The sequence below is a fragment of the Oncorhynchus gorbuscha genome, linkage group LG06 (genome assembly GCF_021184085.1).
Source record: "Oncorhynchus gorbuscha isolate QuinsamMale2020 ecotype Even-year linkage group LG06, OgorEven_v1.0, whole genome shotgun sequence".
Lineage (NCBI taxonomy): Eukaryota > Metazoa > Chordata > Actinopteri > Salmoniformes > Salmonidae > Oncorhynchus > Oncorhynchus gorbuscha.
In genome coordinates, this window is record NC_060178.1 from 80960321 (window position 1) to 80976491 (window position 16171).

At 44.7% G+C, this 16171-nt stretch overlaps 1 protein-coding gene across 3 annotated transcripts in view; it reads left to right on the plus strand.

The window, feature by feature from the left end:
- The window catches only part of LOC124037270 (KH domain-containing, RNA-binding, signal transduction-associated protein 2-like), a 130053-nt gene that overhangs the window by 72815 nt on the left and 41067 nt on the right, over window positions 1-16171 (plus strand). For all 3 annotated transcript variants that reach the window (XM_046351961.1, XM_046351960.1, XM_046351962.1), the window contains exon 4: window positions 15203-15349. In XM_046351961.1, the coding sequence (XP_046207917.1) occupies window positions 15203-15349 (147 nt within the window). The remainder of the gene's footprint in view (window positions 1-15202; window positions 15350-16171) is intronic.

A 16171-nucleotide genomic window follows, 5' to 3' on the forward strand; every position in this document is an offset into this window, starting at 1 on the left:
AAGGAAGTGCAGGATCCAGTTGCAGAGTTTAGTCCCAGAGTCCTTAGTTTAGTGATAAGCTTTGAGGGCACTATGGACAGCATTATTACGTAGGTGTTCCATTTGTCCAGGTGGGAAAGGGTGGTGTGGAATGCAACAGAGATGGCGTCATCTGTGGATCTGTTGGGACGGTATGCGAATTGGAGTGGATCTAGGGTTTCTGGGATGATGGTTTTGATGTGAGCCATTACCAGCATTTCAAAGCAATTCATGGCTACAGACGTGAGTGCTACTGGTTGGTAGTCATTTAGGGAGGTTACTTTGCGTTCTTGGGCACAGGGACTATGGTGGTCTGCTTGAAACATGTAGGTATTACAGACTTGAAAATGTCGGTGAAGACACTTGGCAGTTGGTCAGTGCATGTCCTGGTAGTCCATCTGGCCCTGCGGCCTTTTGAGTGTTGACTTATTTAAAGGTCTTACTTACATCGGCTATAGAGAATGTGATCACACAGTTGTCCGCAACAGCTGGTGGTCTCATGTATGCTTCAGTGTTGCTTGCCTCAATGCGCTCATAGAAGTAATTTATCTCATCTGGTAGGCTCATGTAAATGGGTAGCTCGCGGCTGGGATTCCCTATGTAGTCTGACCACTTCCATATTGAGCGAGTCACTGGTACTTCCTGCTTTAGTTTTTGCATGTAAGCAGGAATCAGGAGGATAGAATTATGGTCAGATTTTTAAAAATGGAGGGCGAGGGAGATATTTGTACACGTCTCTGTGTGTGGAGGAAAGGTGGTGTAGAGTTTTTTCCCCCTCTGGTTGCATATGGTAGAAATGAGGTAAAACGGATTTTAATTTTTGAAGTCCCCGGACAATAGGAGCGCCGCCTCTGGATGAGCATTTTCTTGTTTGCTCATGGCCATATACAGCTCGTTGAGTACGGTCTTAGTACCAGCATCGTTAGGGTTTTATGAGGTCAGATTGGGCAATAGTTTCTTTCTACCCAGTATTGAACCTCTAAAATGTTCTACATTTAGTGAATGTTGTTCCCTTTATACATTTGGTATTTAGAGAATTTACAATAGTCAATGCATTTTATGATCAATCAATCAATCAAATTTTATTTATATAGCCCTTCGTACATCAGCTGATATCTCAAAGTGCTGTACAGAAACCCAGCCTAAAACCCCAAACAGCAAGCAATGCAGGTGTAGAAGCACGGTGGCTAGGAAAAACTCCCTAGAAAGGCCAAAACCTAGGAAGAAACCTTGAGAGGAACCAGGCTATGTGGGGTGGCCAGTCCTCTTCTGGCTGTGCCGGGTGGAGATTATAACAGAACATGGCCAAGATGTTCAAATGTTCATAAATGACCAGCATGGTCGAATAATAACAAGGCAGAACAGTTGAAACTGGAGCAGCAGCACAGTCAGGTGGACTGGGGACAGCAAGGAGTCATCATGTCAGGTCGTCCTGGGGCACGGTCCTTGGGCTCAGGTCCTCAGAGAGAGAGAGAAAGAAAGAGAGAATTAGAGAGAGCATATGTGGGGTGGCCAGTCCTCTTCTGGCTGTGCCGGGTGGAGATTATAACAGAACATGGCCAAGATGTTCAAATGTTCATAAATGACCAGCATGGTCAAATAATAGTAAGGCAGAACAGTTGAAACTGGAGCAGCAGCATGGCCAGGTGGACTGAGGACAGCAAGGAGTCATCATGTCAGGTAGTCCTGGGGCATGGTCCTAGGGCTCAGGTCAGTTGAAACTGGAGCAGCAGCATGGCCAGGTGGACTGGGGACAGCGAGGAGCCATCATGTCAGGTTAACATTAAGATCGACAACATTTATTCCATGGGACAAAACTAGGTCCAGCGTATGACTGTGACAGTGAGTGGGTCCAGAGACATGTTGGACAAAACCCACTGAGTCGATGATGGCTCCGAAAGCCTTTTGGAGTGGGTCTGTGGACTTTTCCATGTGAATATTAAAGTCACCAAAGATTAGAATATTACCTGCTATGACTACAAGGTCCGATAGGAATTCAGGGAACTCAGTGAGAAACGCTGTATATGGCCCAGGAGGCCTGTAAACAGTAGCTATAAAAAGTGATTGAGTCGGCTGCATAGATTTCATGATTAGAAGCTCAAAAGACGAAAACGTCATTTTTTGGGGGAAATTGAAATTTGCTATCGTAAATATTAGCAACACCTCCGCCTTTGCGGGATGCACGGGGGATATGGTCACTAGTGTAGCCAGGAGGTGAGGCCTCATTTAAAACAGTAAATTCATCAGGCTTAAGCCATGTTTCAGTCAGGCCAATCACATCAAGATTATGATCAGTGATTAGTTCATTAACTATAATTGCCTTTGAAGTAAGGGATCTAACATTAAGTAGCCCTATTTTGAGATGTGAGTTATCATGATCTCTTTCAGTAATGACAGGAATGGAGGTGGTCTTTATCCTAATGAGATTGCTAAGGCGAACACCGCCATGTTTAGTTTTGCCCAACCTAGGTCGAGGCACAGACACGGTCTCAATGGTGATAGCTGAGCTGACTACACTGACTGTGCTAGTGGCAGACTCCACTATGCTGGCAGGCTGGCTAACAGCCTGCTGCCTGGCCTGCACCCTATTTCATTGTGGAGCTAGAGGAGTTAGAGCCCTGTCTATGTTGGTAGATAAGATGAGAGCACCCCTCCAGCTAGGATGGAGTCCGTCACTCCTCAGCAGGTCAGGCTTGGTCCTGTTTGTGGGCGAGTCCCAGAAAGAGGGCCAGTTATCTACAAATCTTTTGGGAGGGGCAGAAAACAGTTTTCAACCAGCGATTGAGTTGTGAGACTCTGCTGTAGAGCTCATCACTCCCCCTAATTGGCAGGGGGCCAGAGACAATTACTCGATGCCGACACATCTTTCTAGCTGATATGCACGCAGAAGCTATATTGCGCTTGGTGATCTCTGACTGTTTCATCCTAACATCGTTGGTGCCGACGTGGATAACAATATCTCTATACTCTCTACACTCGCCATTTTTAGCTTTAGCCAGCACCATCTTCAGATTAGCCTTAACGTCGGTAGCCCTGCCCCCTGGTAAACAGTGTATGATCGCTGGATGATTCTTTGGAAGTCTAATACTGCGGGTAATGGAGTCGCCAATGACTAGAGTTTTCCATTTGTCAGAGCTAATGGTGGGAAGCTTCGGCGTCTCAGACCCCGTAACGGGAGGAGTAGAGGCCAGAGAAGACTCGGCCTCTGACTCCGACCCGCTGCTTAATGGGGAAAACCGGTTGAAGGTTTCTGTCGGCTGAATGAGCGACACTGGTTGAGCTTTCCTACAGCAATTCCTTCCAGAAACCGTGAGAAAGGTGTCCGGCTGCGGGGACTGTGCCAGGGGATTTATACTACTATCTGTACTTACTGGTGGCACAGACGCTGTTTCATCCTTTCCTACACTGAAATTACCCTTGCCTAACGATTGCGTCTGAAGCTGGGCTTGCAGCACAGCTATCCTCGCCGTAAGGCGAGTACAGCGACTACAATTAGAAGGCATCATGTTAATGTTACTACTTAGCTTCGGCTGTTGGAGGTCCTGACGAATCGTGTCCAGATAAAGCATCCGGAGTGAAAAAGTTGAGGAAAAAATAAATAAATATATGAACGGTAATTAAAAAGTGAAAACCGTAAAGTTGTCAGGTAGCAAAATAGGTTGGCAACAAAACGCACAGCAACTCGAAAACAAGCCTGCAAGTTGTCAATGAGAGGTTGCTTTTTCAGCCATCGTTTAGATTGTCCATTATTTGTGACATACAGTACAAGCATCTCATGAAGTTGTCTTCTATATTTGTTACATTTCACCTTTTCTTACATCTTGTGTAGACAACCTTACTGTATTACCATGGATATACACAGTAAACATGCCTACAAACAATACACCTCCAATGACTATTTTCAGTGGTGAACAAGTGACAGTGTAGCAAGGCAATGAAGATGCCTTAGAGTAAAAATGATTTGCTCTTTGTGGAACCAAATCAAATGTCCCTTCTTTATGAGCACAACATTGCAATAAATTGCAGACACATTTACAATTGACTTTATATGAAATGAGCATGAATATAAATGGGTGAATGGGATTGCGAAAAGCTCATATGCTCATATTGCAAAGTAAACATCCTTGCGACATCATTATTTTTCACCTCAACTGTAACAATAAGATGGTGTATGAATACCCTGAATATTATATTGGACTTGATCCATTGTATTGACTACAATTAAATCAACACACTTGTTCTGGTGTTTTTTCGTGGCAGGGCTCAGGAACACTTGTTCTGGTGTTTTTTCGTGGCAGGGCTCAGGAACACTTGTTCTGGTGTTTTTCGTGGCAGGGCTCAGGAACACTTGTTCTGGTGTTTTTTCGTGGCAGGGCTCAGGAACACTTGTTCTGGTGTTTTTTCGTGGCAGGGCTCAGGAACACTTGTTCTGGTGTTTTTTCGTGGCAGGGCTCAGGAACACTTGTTCTGGTGTTTTTTTCGTGGCAGGGCTCAGGAACACTTGTTCTGGTGTTTTTTCGTGGCAGGGCTCAGGAACACTTGTTCTGGTGTTTTTTCGTGGCAGGGCTCAGGAACACTTGTTCTGGTGTTTTTTCGTGGCAGGGCTCAGGAACACTTGTTCTGGTGTTTTTTCGTGGCAGGGCTCAGGAACACTTGTTCTGGTGTTTTTTCGTGGCAGGGCTCAGGAACACTTGCCATGCTGTAGGTCACCCTAAAAAGTCAACATGCACAATGTTTACTATTCTTTAGCCTCGATTTGAACACTGATTTATGTATTCGAAGGAGATGATGCTTCTTGCCTTCCTACTGCGCAGTTTGACATCTCTCCTGAATCCCATCTGCGTTGATGACGTGCCAAGAGTAGATTGTGAAAAACATCCGTAAGACATCAAGGCATAACATCTCCACCCTCCTCAGTCCGTGTGTATAAACATGTTGGTTTTGCTAGCCTCTTAGAGCAGTTCAGCTCCGCAACAGAACTTCACAGACATTTGTATTTCACATCTAATTTGATTATTCAGGTGGTACATGCATATTTTTGTGTACTGATTCTCAGGTTGAATATTTGAGCATGCATATATTTGCATAAATAATTATCTCAAAAGGTCAAATAGGTGATGCTTATATTTGTCCTGTTTCACAAATGTACAAATGTGTGGTGTAAAATATATATATTTTTTCTGAATATTCCATTCCCCTGAGACACCCTCGAAGTGTGGGTTCACAGCCAGGGATCAACTATGATTGACATTGACCCTGGAGCAATTAGGGTTAAGTGCCTTGCTCAAGGGCAAATCAACAGATTTTTCCCCAAGTCAGCTTGATGGATTCAAACTTTTGGTTACTGGCCCAACGCTCTAACCGATAGGCTACCTGCCGCACTTCTCTTGGGGATTTCAGACAATCCAACTGACCCTTGTTTGAGTAATGTCAAGAAATTATTTTGATTTCAGATAGTGTTGTTATGTCGGCTGAATATGTATCCTGAGTGAGCAATGATTTTCAAATGGATACAGAAAACTTGAAAATAGGAGCTTCAATATCTTTCTTGAATGTTACACAACATTCTCATTCAAAGTAAATCTAACAGTGCTCAAGTAGAAACGTGAGCACACTGTTTTGATTGATTCATTGTAGATCTGCAATACCCTGCAGATACAGTTCATAATGATGACATCTTCTGCTCTCTTGTTTTTTTCTCTGGGGGTAAATACCACTTACTGCTGTGATACTGTATCTTGTCTCTTCAGTATCTAGCTCTATTTCTAGTACTTCTCTGGTAACATGAGACATTCCTATGCTTATTCTACAGGGAGGGAATAAAAACATGTCCTGCCCTTTCTACTGTAGCCTACTGTATCATAACCTACGGGCAGTCTCACAAACAGCTTTTTAGACTTTATGCTAATAATAATGATGACTACAAGGCAGTGGATTCTAGGGTGTCTTGTTTGATTTTCGAGGAATATTCTGCAATGAAAGCAATTTTTCATTCCACACAAGCTGCATAATTGATGCTTTAAGTCTTAGGGAAGCATTTCCAAACGCTACTCTCCGAGGCTGACTCATTTGCTATGCATTGGATGCGTGTAGCATAGATATATTAGAGGTCAGCTGTCAGCCCACATGTGTATATGTGTATATGTATGTATGAAGTCTTGCTATTTTTCCTCCATGTCATACTTTCCAGTAAACTCCTCTCTCCCATTTAGTGTTTAAGGAATGTTTATAGTGGTGGGGCCAATGATGCATACAAACCCTGGATTGTTGATGCTATGAATTGGCTATTGAGAGGCTTTGAAGCCATCGCTCGGCCATATTGGCACTCCCCAGTAGGAGCAGTCCTCCATAGGGATTCATGGAATTCTACCGTATTTAAATTAAATGTTTCAAGGACAAAAGTATTTTTTTTGTCTTAGTGGGGACATAAATGCCTAGATTAGTTTTTGCCACATTTATTCCATTACAGACACCTAAATGCATACTTTTAAATGATATAGTGTGCGCTAAACATACACATAAAACATGGAAAAATATATTTAAAAATATTCCTTAAAATATATATTTTTAGATGACTAATGTTAAAAACTCTTAAGGATCAACAGGATCAGTGTCCCTATACGGGGACGGTTGTTGCTAACGTGCTAATGTGACTAGAATGACGTTGTAAGTAACAGCAAACTTTCCAGGACATAGACATGCTTTATATGAGCAGAAAACAACAAGTATTGTTCATCTAACTGTACTGTCCAATTTACAGTAGCTATTACAGTGAAAATGTGCCATGCTATTGCTTGAGTAGAGTGCACAACAGCAACAAAAAATGTATCATGGCAACTGGTGTGATACATGCACCTCTGAAGGTAAATAATGTACACAACCATTCAAAGGTTTGGGTTCAGTTAGAAATGGCACGGTTTTTGAAAGATAAGCACATATTTTTGGCCATTAAAATAACATCAAATTTACCAGAAATACAGTGCAGACATTGTTAATGTTGTAATTGACTATTGTAGCTGGAAATGGCTGATCTTTATGGAATATCTACATAGGCATATAGAGGCCCATTATCAGCAACCATCACTCCTGTGTTCCAATGGCACATTGTGTTAGCTAATCCTGTAACGCCTGCTTCCAACTCACACCCTCAGACACTTTAGATCCCCTGAACCCAGCTTACTCTCCAGATCCCAATCATCTGAATTCTAATCACCTGTTCACACACCTGTACGTCATTATCCCACACTATTTAGTTCAGTTCTTTGCACCCCTTCACTGTGAAGTATTGTTTGTTTTGTGACACGTCTGTCTGAGCGCTGGGTTTCCCGTGAGTTACTCCTCCCGTGTATGATAGTCTTTGCCTGCCTCACTAAAGACACCTTTTGCCTATTCCCTGCCTATCGGATTTCCTGTTATCTCCTGTTATCTACCTATTGCCTGATCTCCCGGACTACTTTACTAGCCTTTTCGCTGCCTGTACTGTTGCCCTTTTGGACCCCCTGTACATGACCTTCTGCCTGCCCCTGGACCCAGCTACATACCTCCTCCTGTGGTCCTTTGCAATAAACACCTGCTGTGCCATGTGCTTGAAACCAGCTCTCTGTCTCCCATCATGTTCATTACAAATCCAAGTTTATAATTTTAAAAGCCTAATTGATCATTAGAAAACCCTTTTGCGGGTACTCTTTATTGAAGCTGCTGGCTTGGTTGGGTTGTGTTTCGGAGGATGCACGGCTCTTGACCGTCACCTCTCCCGAGTCCGTACGGGAGTTGCAGCGATGAGACAAGACTGTAACTACCAATTGGATACCATGAAATTTGGGAGAAAAAGGGGTAGAAATAAATAAAGAAATAAGATTTACCCAGAAAGACTCATAGCTGTATTCTCTGCCAAAGGCGATTCAAACATATATTGAATACTTATCTAGTGTTTTATTTTATTATTATTCTTTTTTACAAATGTAATGACAATTAAATCAGTTTTAATCCCACAAAAAGTAAAGTGGTGTGAATACTTTCATTGGGATGGACAGCCATTTCCTTTAATGAAGGAACAAATGCAAATAATCTTATTACGATATCAAATAATTGTTTAGTTGATCATTCTGGTTTATGCATTTTATTTTCTTGTTTCCCAAGATACGCAACGGTTTTCAGATTTGAATGCATTTCAACTCTACTGAAGCTATTGAGTATTGTGTAGGGCAGTGATTCCAGGGTTTCATAACTAGTCCTACATACAAGTAGTCACACGATGTTCTCTCATATTAATGAGAACAACCTCAGTGGCAGTTGGGAATCCTGAAATAAAGGGATATTTGGCATGTGGCACTTGACTAACTTCTGCTGAAACTGGGTCATAAGATTCTATTAAACTAAGTAAAAGTGTCAGGGTGAAGTGGTTTTCACTCCTTTGATATGTGTTTCTATACAGTACAGTACAGCAGGCAGCATCATTGTATTTCTCCGTATTCCTCAGAAAACACGCCAGAGACCTGTGTCTTTTTGTGATCAATAAAGTCCCTGGCTGTCAGAGGAGAACTTCCAAATGCAATATGATTTGAACAGTTCTCAGATATACTTTGACTCTGTGTTTTCCTTAACGTTTATTGTCAGTGTGCTTTTTAACAGACCTGTCATACCAGTGCTATGACACTCTTCCACAGTAGCATAAATCCAGCTAATAACCTACCTATCGATTATTCATTATTTGTTACTAACTTGTGGAAGTTGATTATTTTGTAATCAGTGTGTAATTGTAATTAATAAGTGGTGTCTTTAATCTGTTCTAATAATTACTTTAACTAGATAGTAGACCAGTGTTATTCATTAGATTACATTACATTCCTGTAATGTTGCATATCAGATTACCAATCATCCATTTCATACAGTCATATTTGTTTGTGCCATTGTCTATCTATGAGACCTATTCATATTGCCTTCAACTATCTTCAACTTCTGCTGCACTCACGACCTGCTGTACTCATATTGAACTAATAAAGAAATAAAGAAATTACATTCATGTTGGAAGACAAGCCCAGCTTTCAAAACAACAGAGCATTTTGCTATTCAGATTGGCATAAAAGGGAACAAAGTTTTCAGACACATGTCACGACTTCCGCCGAAGTTGGTCCCTCTCTTTGTTCGGGCGGCATTCAGACCTTCTAGCCATCTCTGATCTTCTTTTCATTTTCCTTTGGTTTTGTCTTGTCTTGTATCACACCGGGTTTCAATCCCATTCATTACATGTTGTGTATTTAACCCTCTGTTCCCCCTCATTGTCATTGTCGGTGATTGTTTGTTTGTAAGCATTGTGCAAGTTATGTTCTGGTGTGCGACGGGTTTTGTACCCACTTGTTTTATTTTGTATATTTTGGTTTTCTGAGTTTTTGAGCACTTATTAAACTGCATCGTTTATACCAAGTTCGTTCTCCTGCACCGACTTCCCTGCCACCAGCAAGCACCCTTACAGAATCACCGACCCAACTATGGAGTCAGCAGGAGCAGGTGCCCCGGTTATACGGGTGGAGGAGCGCGTCCGGGAGCACACAGCAATGATTCACCATCGTGGACCGCGTTGTCCGGACTATGGACCACTGGGAGAGACAGGAAGTTCTTCCAGCGCCTCCACCAGCACAACCGGGGTCTTCTCTGAGCGCCCCTTTTCCACCTGGTTCCAGTGGGATTCGTCTCTACCTGCCCCAGGAGTACGACGGAGAGGCTGCAGGCTGCCGGGGGGTTCCTGCTTCAGCTGGAGCTATACCTGGCCACTCTAGGTATCAAGGCAGCAGGCAGGGTGCTCTGGCATCACCCCAGGTGAGCCGGCACCATTCTCACCCAAAGCCCTCTGTTGCACATATGTTTGTGTCTTTCATTTTCCCGGATTTTTCCCCGCATTCCCAGCATAAGGCGCTCTTCGATTCAGACGCGGCTGGGAATTTTTTTGATAGAGCTTTAGCCCATAGTTTAGGGATCCCCATCGTTCCCGTGGATGTGCCTTTCCCCGTTCACGCCTTAGAAAGTCTACCATTAGGATCAGGGTTGATTAGGGGGGCCGCCGTTCCTCTGGGCATAGTGACGCAGGGGGGTCATACGGAGAGAATTAGTCGCTTCCTTATTGACTCTCCTGCATTTCCCGTGGTGCTAGGCCTACCCTGGTTAGCTTGTCATAACCCCACTGTTTCTTGGCCACAGAGGGCTCTCACAGGGTGGTCACGAGAGGGCTCAGGTAGGTGTTTAGGGGTTTCCGTTGGTGCTACTACGGTGGAGAGTCCAGACCAGGTCTCCACCGTGCGCATTCCCTCTGAATATGCCGATTTGGCTCTTGCCTTCTCCAAAAAGAAGGCACCTCAATTACCACCTCATCGACGGGGCGATTGTGCGATAGATCTCCTGGTAGACTCTACACTTCCCAGGAGTCACGTGTATTCCCTCTCACAGGTGGAGATGGAGGGTATGGAAACATATGTCTCCGAATCCCTGCGTCAGGGGTACATTCGGTCCTTTACTTCACCTGCCTCCTCGATTTTCTTTTTTTGTGAAGAAGGAGGGAGGTCTGCGCCCGTGTATTGACTCCTGGGGTCTGAATAAGATCATTTGCAAATATATTCATTAAAAATCCTACAATGTGATTTCCTGGATTTTTTTTCTAATTTTGTCTGTCATAGTTGAAGTGTACCTATGATGGAAATTACAGGCCTCTCTCATCTTTTTAAGTGGGAGAAATTGCACAATTGGTGGCTGACTAAATACTTTTTCCCCCAATGTATATTAATGACATTTTGATATACTCCGCTACACGCGCCGAGCATGTGTTCCTGATGCACAGAGTGCTTGGTCGCCTGTTGGAGCATGACCTGTACGTCAAGGCTGAGAAATGCCTGTTCTTCCAACAGTCCATCTCCTTCCTAGGGTATTTCCACCTCAAGGGTGGAGATGGAGAGTGACCGCATTGCAGCCGTGCGAAATTGGCAGACTCCCACCACGGTAAAGGAGGTGCAGTGGTTCTTAGGGGTTTGCCAACTACTATCATGGGTTTTGGTCAGGTAGTGGCTCCAATTACCTCACTGCTGAAGGGGGGCCTGGTGTGCTTGCAGTGGACAGCTGAGGCGGACAGGGCTTTTAGTCACCTGAGGGCTCTGTTTACCTCGGCTCCCGTGCTGGCCCATCCAGCGTTCATAGTGGAGGTGGACCCGTCCGAGGCTGGGATAGGAGCTGTGCTCTCTTAGCGCTCGGGTATGCCACCAAAACTCCGCCCCTGTGCCTTCCTCTCGAAAAAGCTCAGCCCGGCGGAGCGAAACTATGACGTGGGGGACCGGGAGTTGTTGGGGTTCGTCAAGGCTTTGAAGGTGTGGAGACATTGGCTTAAGGGGGCTAGACACCCTTTTCTCATCTGGACTGACCACCGCAATCTGGTGTACATCCGGGCAGCGAGGAGACTGAACCCTCGCCAGGCAAGGTGGGCCTGTTTTTCACCCGTTTTGTGTTTACCCTTTCTTACAGACCAGGCTCCCAGAACGCGAAGGCAGACGCATTGTCCCGGCTGTATGACACAGAGGAACGGCCCATGGATCCCACTCCCATACTCCTCGCCTCTTGCCTGGTGGCACCAGTAGTGTGGGAGCTAGACATGAACATTGAGCAGGCGTTACGTGCAGAGCCCGCTCCTGTCCAGTGTCCCACTGGGCGTCTGTACGTCCCGTCTGCTGTCCGTGACCGGTTGATCTATTGGGCCCACACATCACCCTCCTCTGGTCATCCTGGGATCGGTCAGACAGTGCGCTGTTTGAGCGGGAGGTAATGGTGGCCTACCTTGGCTAAGGATATGAGGGTTTATGTGAACCAGGATGGGTAGGTTTGTACGGTCCTATTGCCAGGACCGGCCAAGGGAGTGGGAGGAGTTCGTGCCCTGGGCCGAGATGGCACAGAACTCGCTCCGCCACTCCTCCGCTAACTTCTCTCCCTTCCAGTGCGTACTGGGGTACCAGCCGGTTCTGGCACCATGGCATCAGGGTCAAACCAGTACTCTGTTCGCTCCATACTGGATTCGAGGTGCCGGGCAAGGGGCCTTCAGTATCTCGTGGAGTGGGAGGGGTACGGTCCGGAGGAGAGGTGCTGGGTTCTGGTCGAGGACGTGTTGGACCCATCTATGCTGCAGGAGTTCCACCGTCTTCGTCCAGATCACCCTGCGCCTCGCCCTCCGGGTCGTCCCTGAGACCGGTGTCGATGTGTCATGGGGGGTGCTGTGGTTTGGGTTTGGAACTGGGTTTGGAAAGAATCTCTGGCTCATTAACATATTTTGATGTGTGCCTTGCCTTGAAACATGTGCCTTGCCTTGAAACATGACCCGCCAAAACTCGCTCCTTAAACACCCGCCAGCTTAACCCAGAAGCCAGCTACACCAATGTGTTAGTGGTAACACTATTCAATTGACGACCGAAGTCACCTTACAGGCACCCAGCCGACCACAAGGAGTCGTAAGAGAGCGATGAGCCAAGTAAAGCCCCCCTGGCCAAACCCTCCCCTAACTTGGACTATTCTGCTTCTCCATATGGGACTCTCAGTCACGACACAGCCTGGGATCGAACCCGGGTCTGTAGTGATGCCTCAAGCACTGTGATGCAGGGCCTTAGACTGCTGTGCCACTCGGGATTATTTTGAAGACAAAAATATCCTTAAAAACTCTGGCAATTTGAGAATGTTTAGACCGACACCATTCGATGGCAGACTCAGTAGCCTCGGTTTTTCGGATGACTGCCTTGCCTGGTTCACCAATTACTTTGCAGACAGAGTTCAGTGTGTCAAATCGGAGGGCATGCTGTCCGGTCCTCTGGCAGTCTGGGTTCAATTCTCGGGCCGACTCTTTTCTCTGTATATATCAATGATGTTGCTCTTGCTGCGGGCGATTCCCTGATCCACCTCTACGCAGACGACACCATTGTATACACTTTCGGCCCGTCATTGGACACTGTGCTATCTAACCTCCAAATGAGCTTCAATGCCATACAACACTCCTTCCGTGGCCTCCAACTGCTCTTAAACGCTAGTAAAACCAAATGCATGCTTTTCAACCGATCGCTGCCTGCACCCGCATGCCCTACTAGCATCACCACACTGGATGGTTCCGACCTTGAATATGTGGACACCTATAAGTACATAGGTGTCTGGCTAGACTGCAAACTCTCCTTCCAGACCCATATCAAACATCTCCAATCGAAAATCAAATCAAGAGTCGGCTTTCTATTCCGCAACAAAGCCTCCTTCACTCACGCTGCCAAGTTTACCCTAGTAAAACTGACTATCCTACCGATCCTCGACTTCGGCGATGTCATCTACAAAATCGCTTCCAACACTCTACTCAGCAAACTGGATGCAGTTTATCACAGTGCCATCCATTTTGTCACTAAAGCACCTTATACTACCCACCACTGCGACTTGTATGCTCTAGTCGGCTGGCCCTCGCTACATATTCGTCGCCAGACCCACTGGCTCCAGGTCATCTACAAGGCCATGCTAGGTAAAGCTCCGCCTTATCTCAGTTCACTGGTCACGATGGCAACACCCATCCGTAGCACGCACTCCAGCAGGTGTATCTCACTGATCATCCCTAAAGCCAACACCTCATTCGGCCGCCTTTCGTTCCAGTACTCTGCTGCCTGTGACTGGAACGAATTGCAAAAATCGCTGAAGTTGGAGACTTTTATCTCCCTCACCAACTTCAAACATCAGCTATCTGAGCAACTAACCGATCGCTGCAGCTGTACATAATCTATTGGTAAATAGCCCACCCATTTTCACCTACCTCATCCCCACAGTTTTTATTTATTTACTTTTCTGCTCTTTTGCACACCAATATCTCTACCTGTACATGATCATCTGATCATTTATCACTCCAGTGTTAATCTGCAATATTGTAATTATTCCCCTACCTCCTCATGCCTTTTGCACTCATTGTATATAGACTCCCCTTTTTTCTACTGTGTTATTGACTTGTTAATTGTTTACTCCATGTGTAACTCTGTGTTGTCTGTTCACACTGCTATGCTTTATCTTGGCCAGGTCGCAGTTGCAAATGAGAAGTTGTTCTCAACTAGCCTACCTGGTTAAATAAAGGTGAAATTTAAAAAATAAAAAAATAAAATAGGTTGCCTCCCTTTAGGGTAGCTATGGGTTTCAAGAATACATTTGCTCAAGTGCCTCTTTCACCTTGGAACCAAATGAGGTTATCTATACAACATATTCTTAGGTCATCATAGCCTGTCATGTTGTACGCTCTGGGAATCAAGAAGTGTTTATTAAGAAATGGACAAGAGGTCTGATGGGATGAGGGAGTGCACCACACCACTGATCAAGCATCAGGGAGAATTCCCACATCATAGCACCTCCAGTCTTTGAATGTGTGCCAGAGCCCAAGGTAATCAACATAAGAAGGTAATGCTGGCTGAAGTAATTACCGGCTTTCTGAAGAACAGTTTGTAGTGGCGACCTTCAGCAATCAGGACACTTTGGAACGGTGACTGGTCCTTCAGAGTGGGAGGTAGTGTAGTTTGTCTGATAAAGATAGGATCTCTTAGTCATTCACAAATTCAATATCACACACTACTAAATGTCCAAATGCTTTGTCAACCACACTGTGAGGAGGTTTAGCTCACATTTTTGATGGTCATACCTTCATAAACCAGAATCCTACCTGGTGTGTTTGCATTGTTGCGTAATGATTGATTAACATCACAGTCATGTCACACACTATATCATACATACATTCCAAGTTAGGATGCAACCCCTGTATGTCAATGAAGACCACAAATACGGTTCACACATCATTCAAATTTGTAGTATCTTATTTATAATGTAAACCAAAACCAGCAATATGATTCAGCCACAGCTTCATGGTGTAAATCCCAGTGGGTGGATGCAGTCTGATAGGCTGGCTGGCATGGAACAGGGATATCTCCCTCCCAACCTCCCAAATGCTTGAGGGAGGAAGTCAATGCAAACATGCTGATGAGATTGAATTTATCAACAGGCAGCTGTGGGCTACAAATGATTCTTGTAAACCTCACATGCTTCACTTGATATCTCCATCATACCCACTGTACTATTTGTAATTATCGCTTTCACTTTCTCCTTTCAGACCCCACAATAATATTTGACCTGATTTTTTTTGTTCAATTTTTTTCCTCAGGAAGAAGAGTTGAGGAAAAGTGGAGAGGCCAAGTATGCCCATTTGAGTAACGATCTCCATGTTTTAATTGAAGTCTTCGCTCCACCTGGAGAGGCCTATTCCCGCATGAGCCATGCCTTGGAGGAGATTAAGAAATTCCTAGTTCCAGTAAGTTTGTTTAAACCATTTCATTTACTCAAATTCCTCCAGGGTAATTGTGAGTTGTACATTCAGATGGGTCTGTGCACTTCTGCTTTTTTTGCACTCTCAGATGTAATTGAACGTTTACAGGGCTAAGAAAGTGATTAAAACAGCTCCAGACATACTGAGGTTGGATGTTGGACATTGACAAGTTTTGGCACAACTCCAAATGAAATATCTCAACAATGAAAATTAAGTCGTTTTTTCATATAACTTGCTATATTTTCTGGCAGGTAGCTATAGTAATGTTTTTTTATATTACAACATAAAAAAGCTTCCCTTTGTTCTGTCCCCCCCCCCCCACCTCCCTCCACCCGTTCCCATCTAGCTAACAAGTTAGTTAATTTATTCCACAATTAACAAGTTCAGTATGGAGCCACTTGCAAGGCTCTGTCGACTTTGAGCCTACAGCAGTTAACGGTAATTAATGTGCGTACTGTGTAGGCATGCTCAGCTGAGGCTGTAAATATTAATACATCTTTGCAGTGTCTGCCAATCCCTCTGGTAGTAGGGCTGGATGAGAGTTTCCTTATGGCATTTCTTGTGCTTCCCCTCTTTTCCTTGGGGTTTACATTACAGAATCTTAGCTTTGTTGGAGGGCCAGAGGTATGCTTCAGCTTCGGCAGCTGCACTGATCAGGTCATTGTACCCCCCCAGCTCAGTCCAGACAATATATATTTAATATCTCCACTTTGTTCATAGTCGCCACCAGACTAGAATGTCAAGTAGAAGGACACCTGTGTGTACCCCTCAAGTATTATGGCGTTGGTAAGGTTTGGATGTACTTCT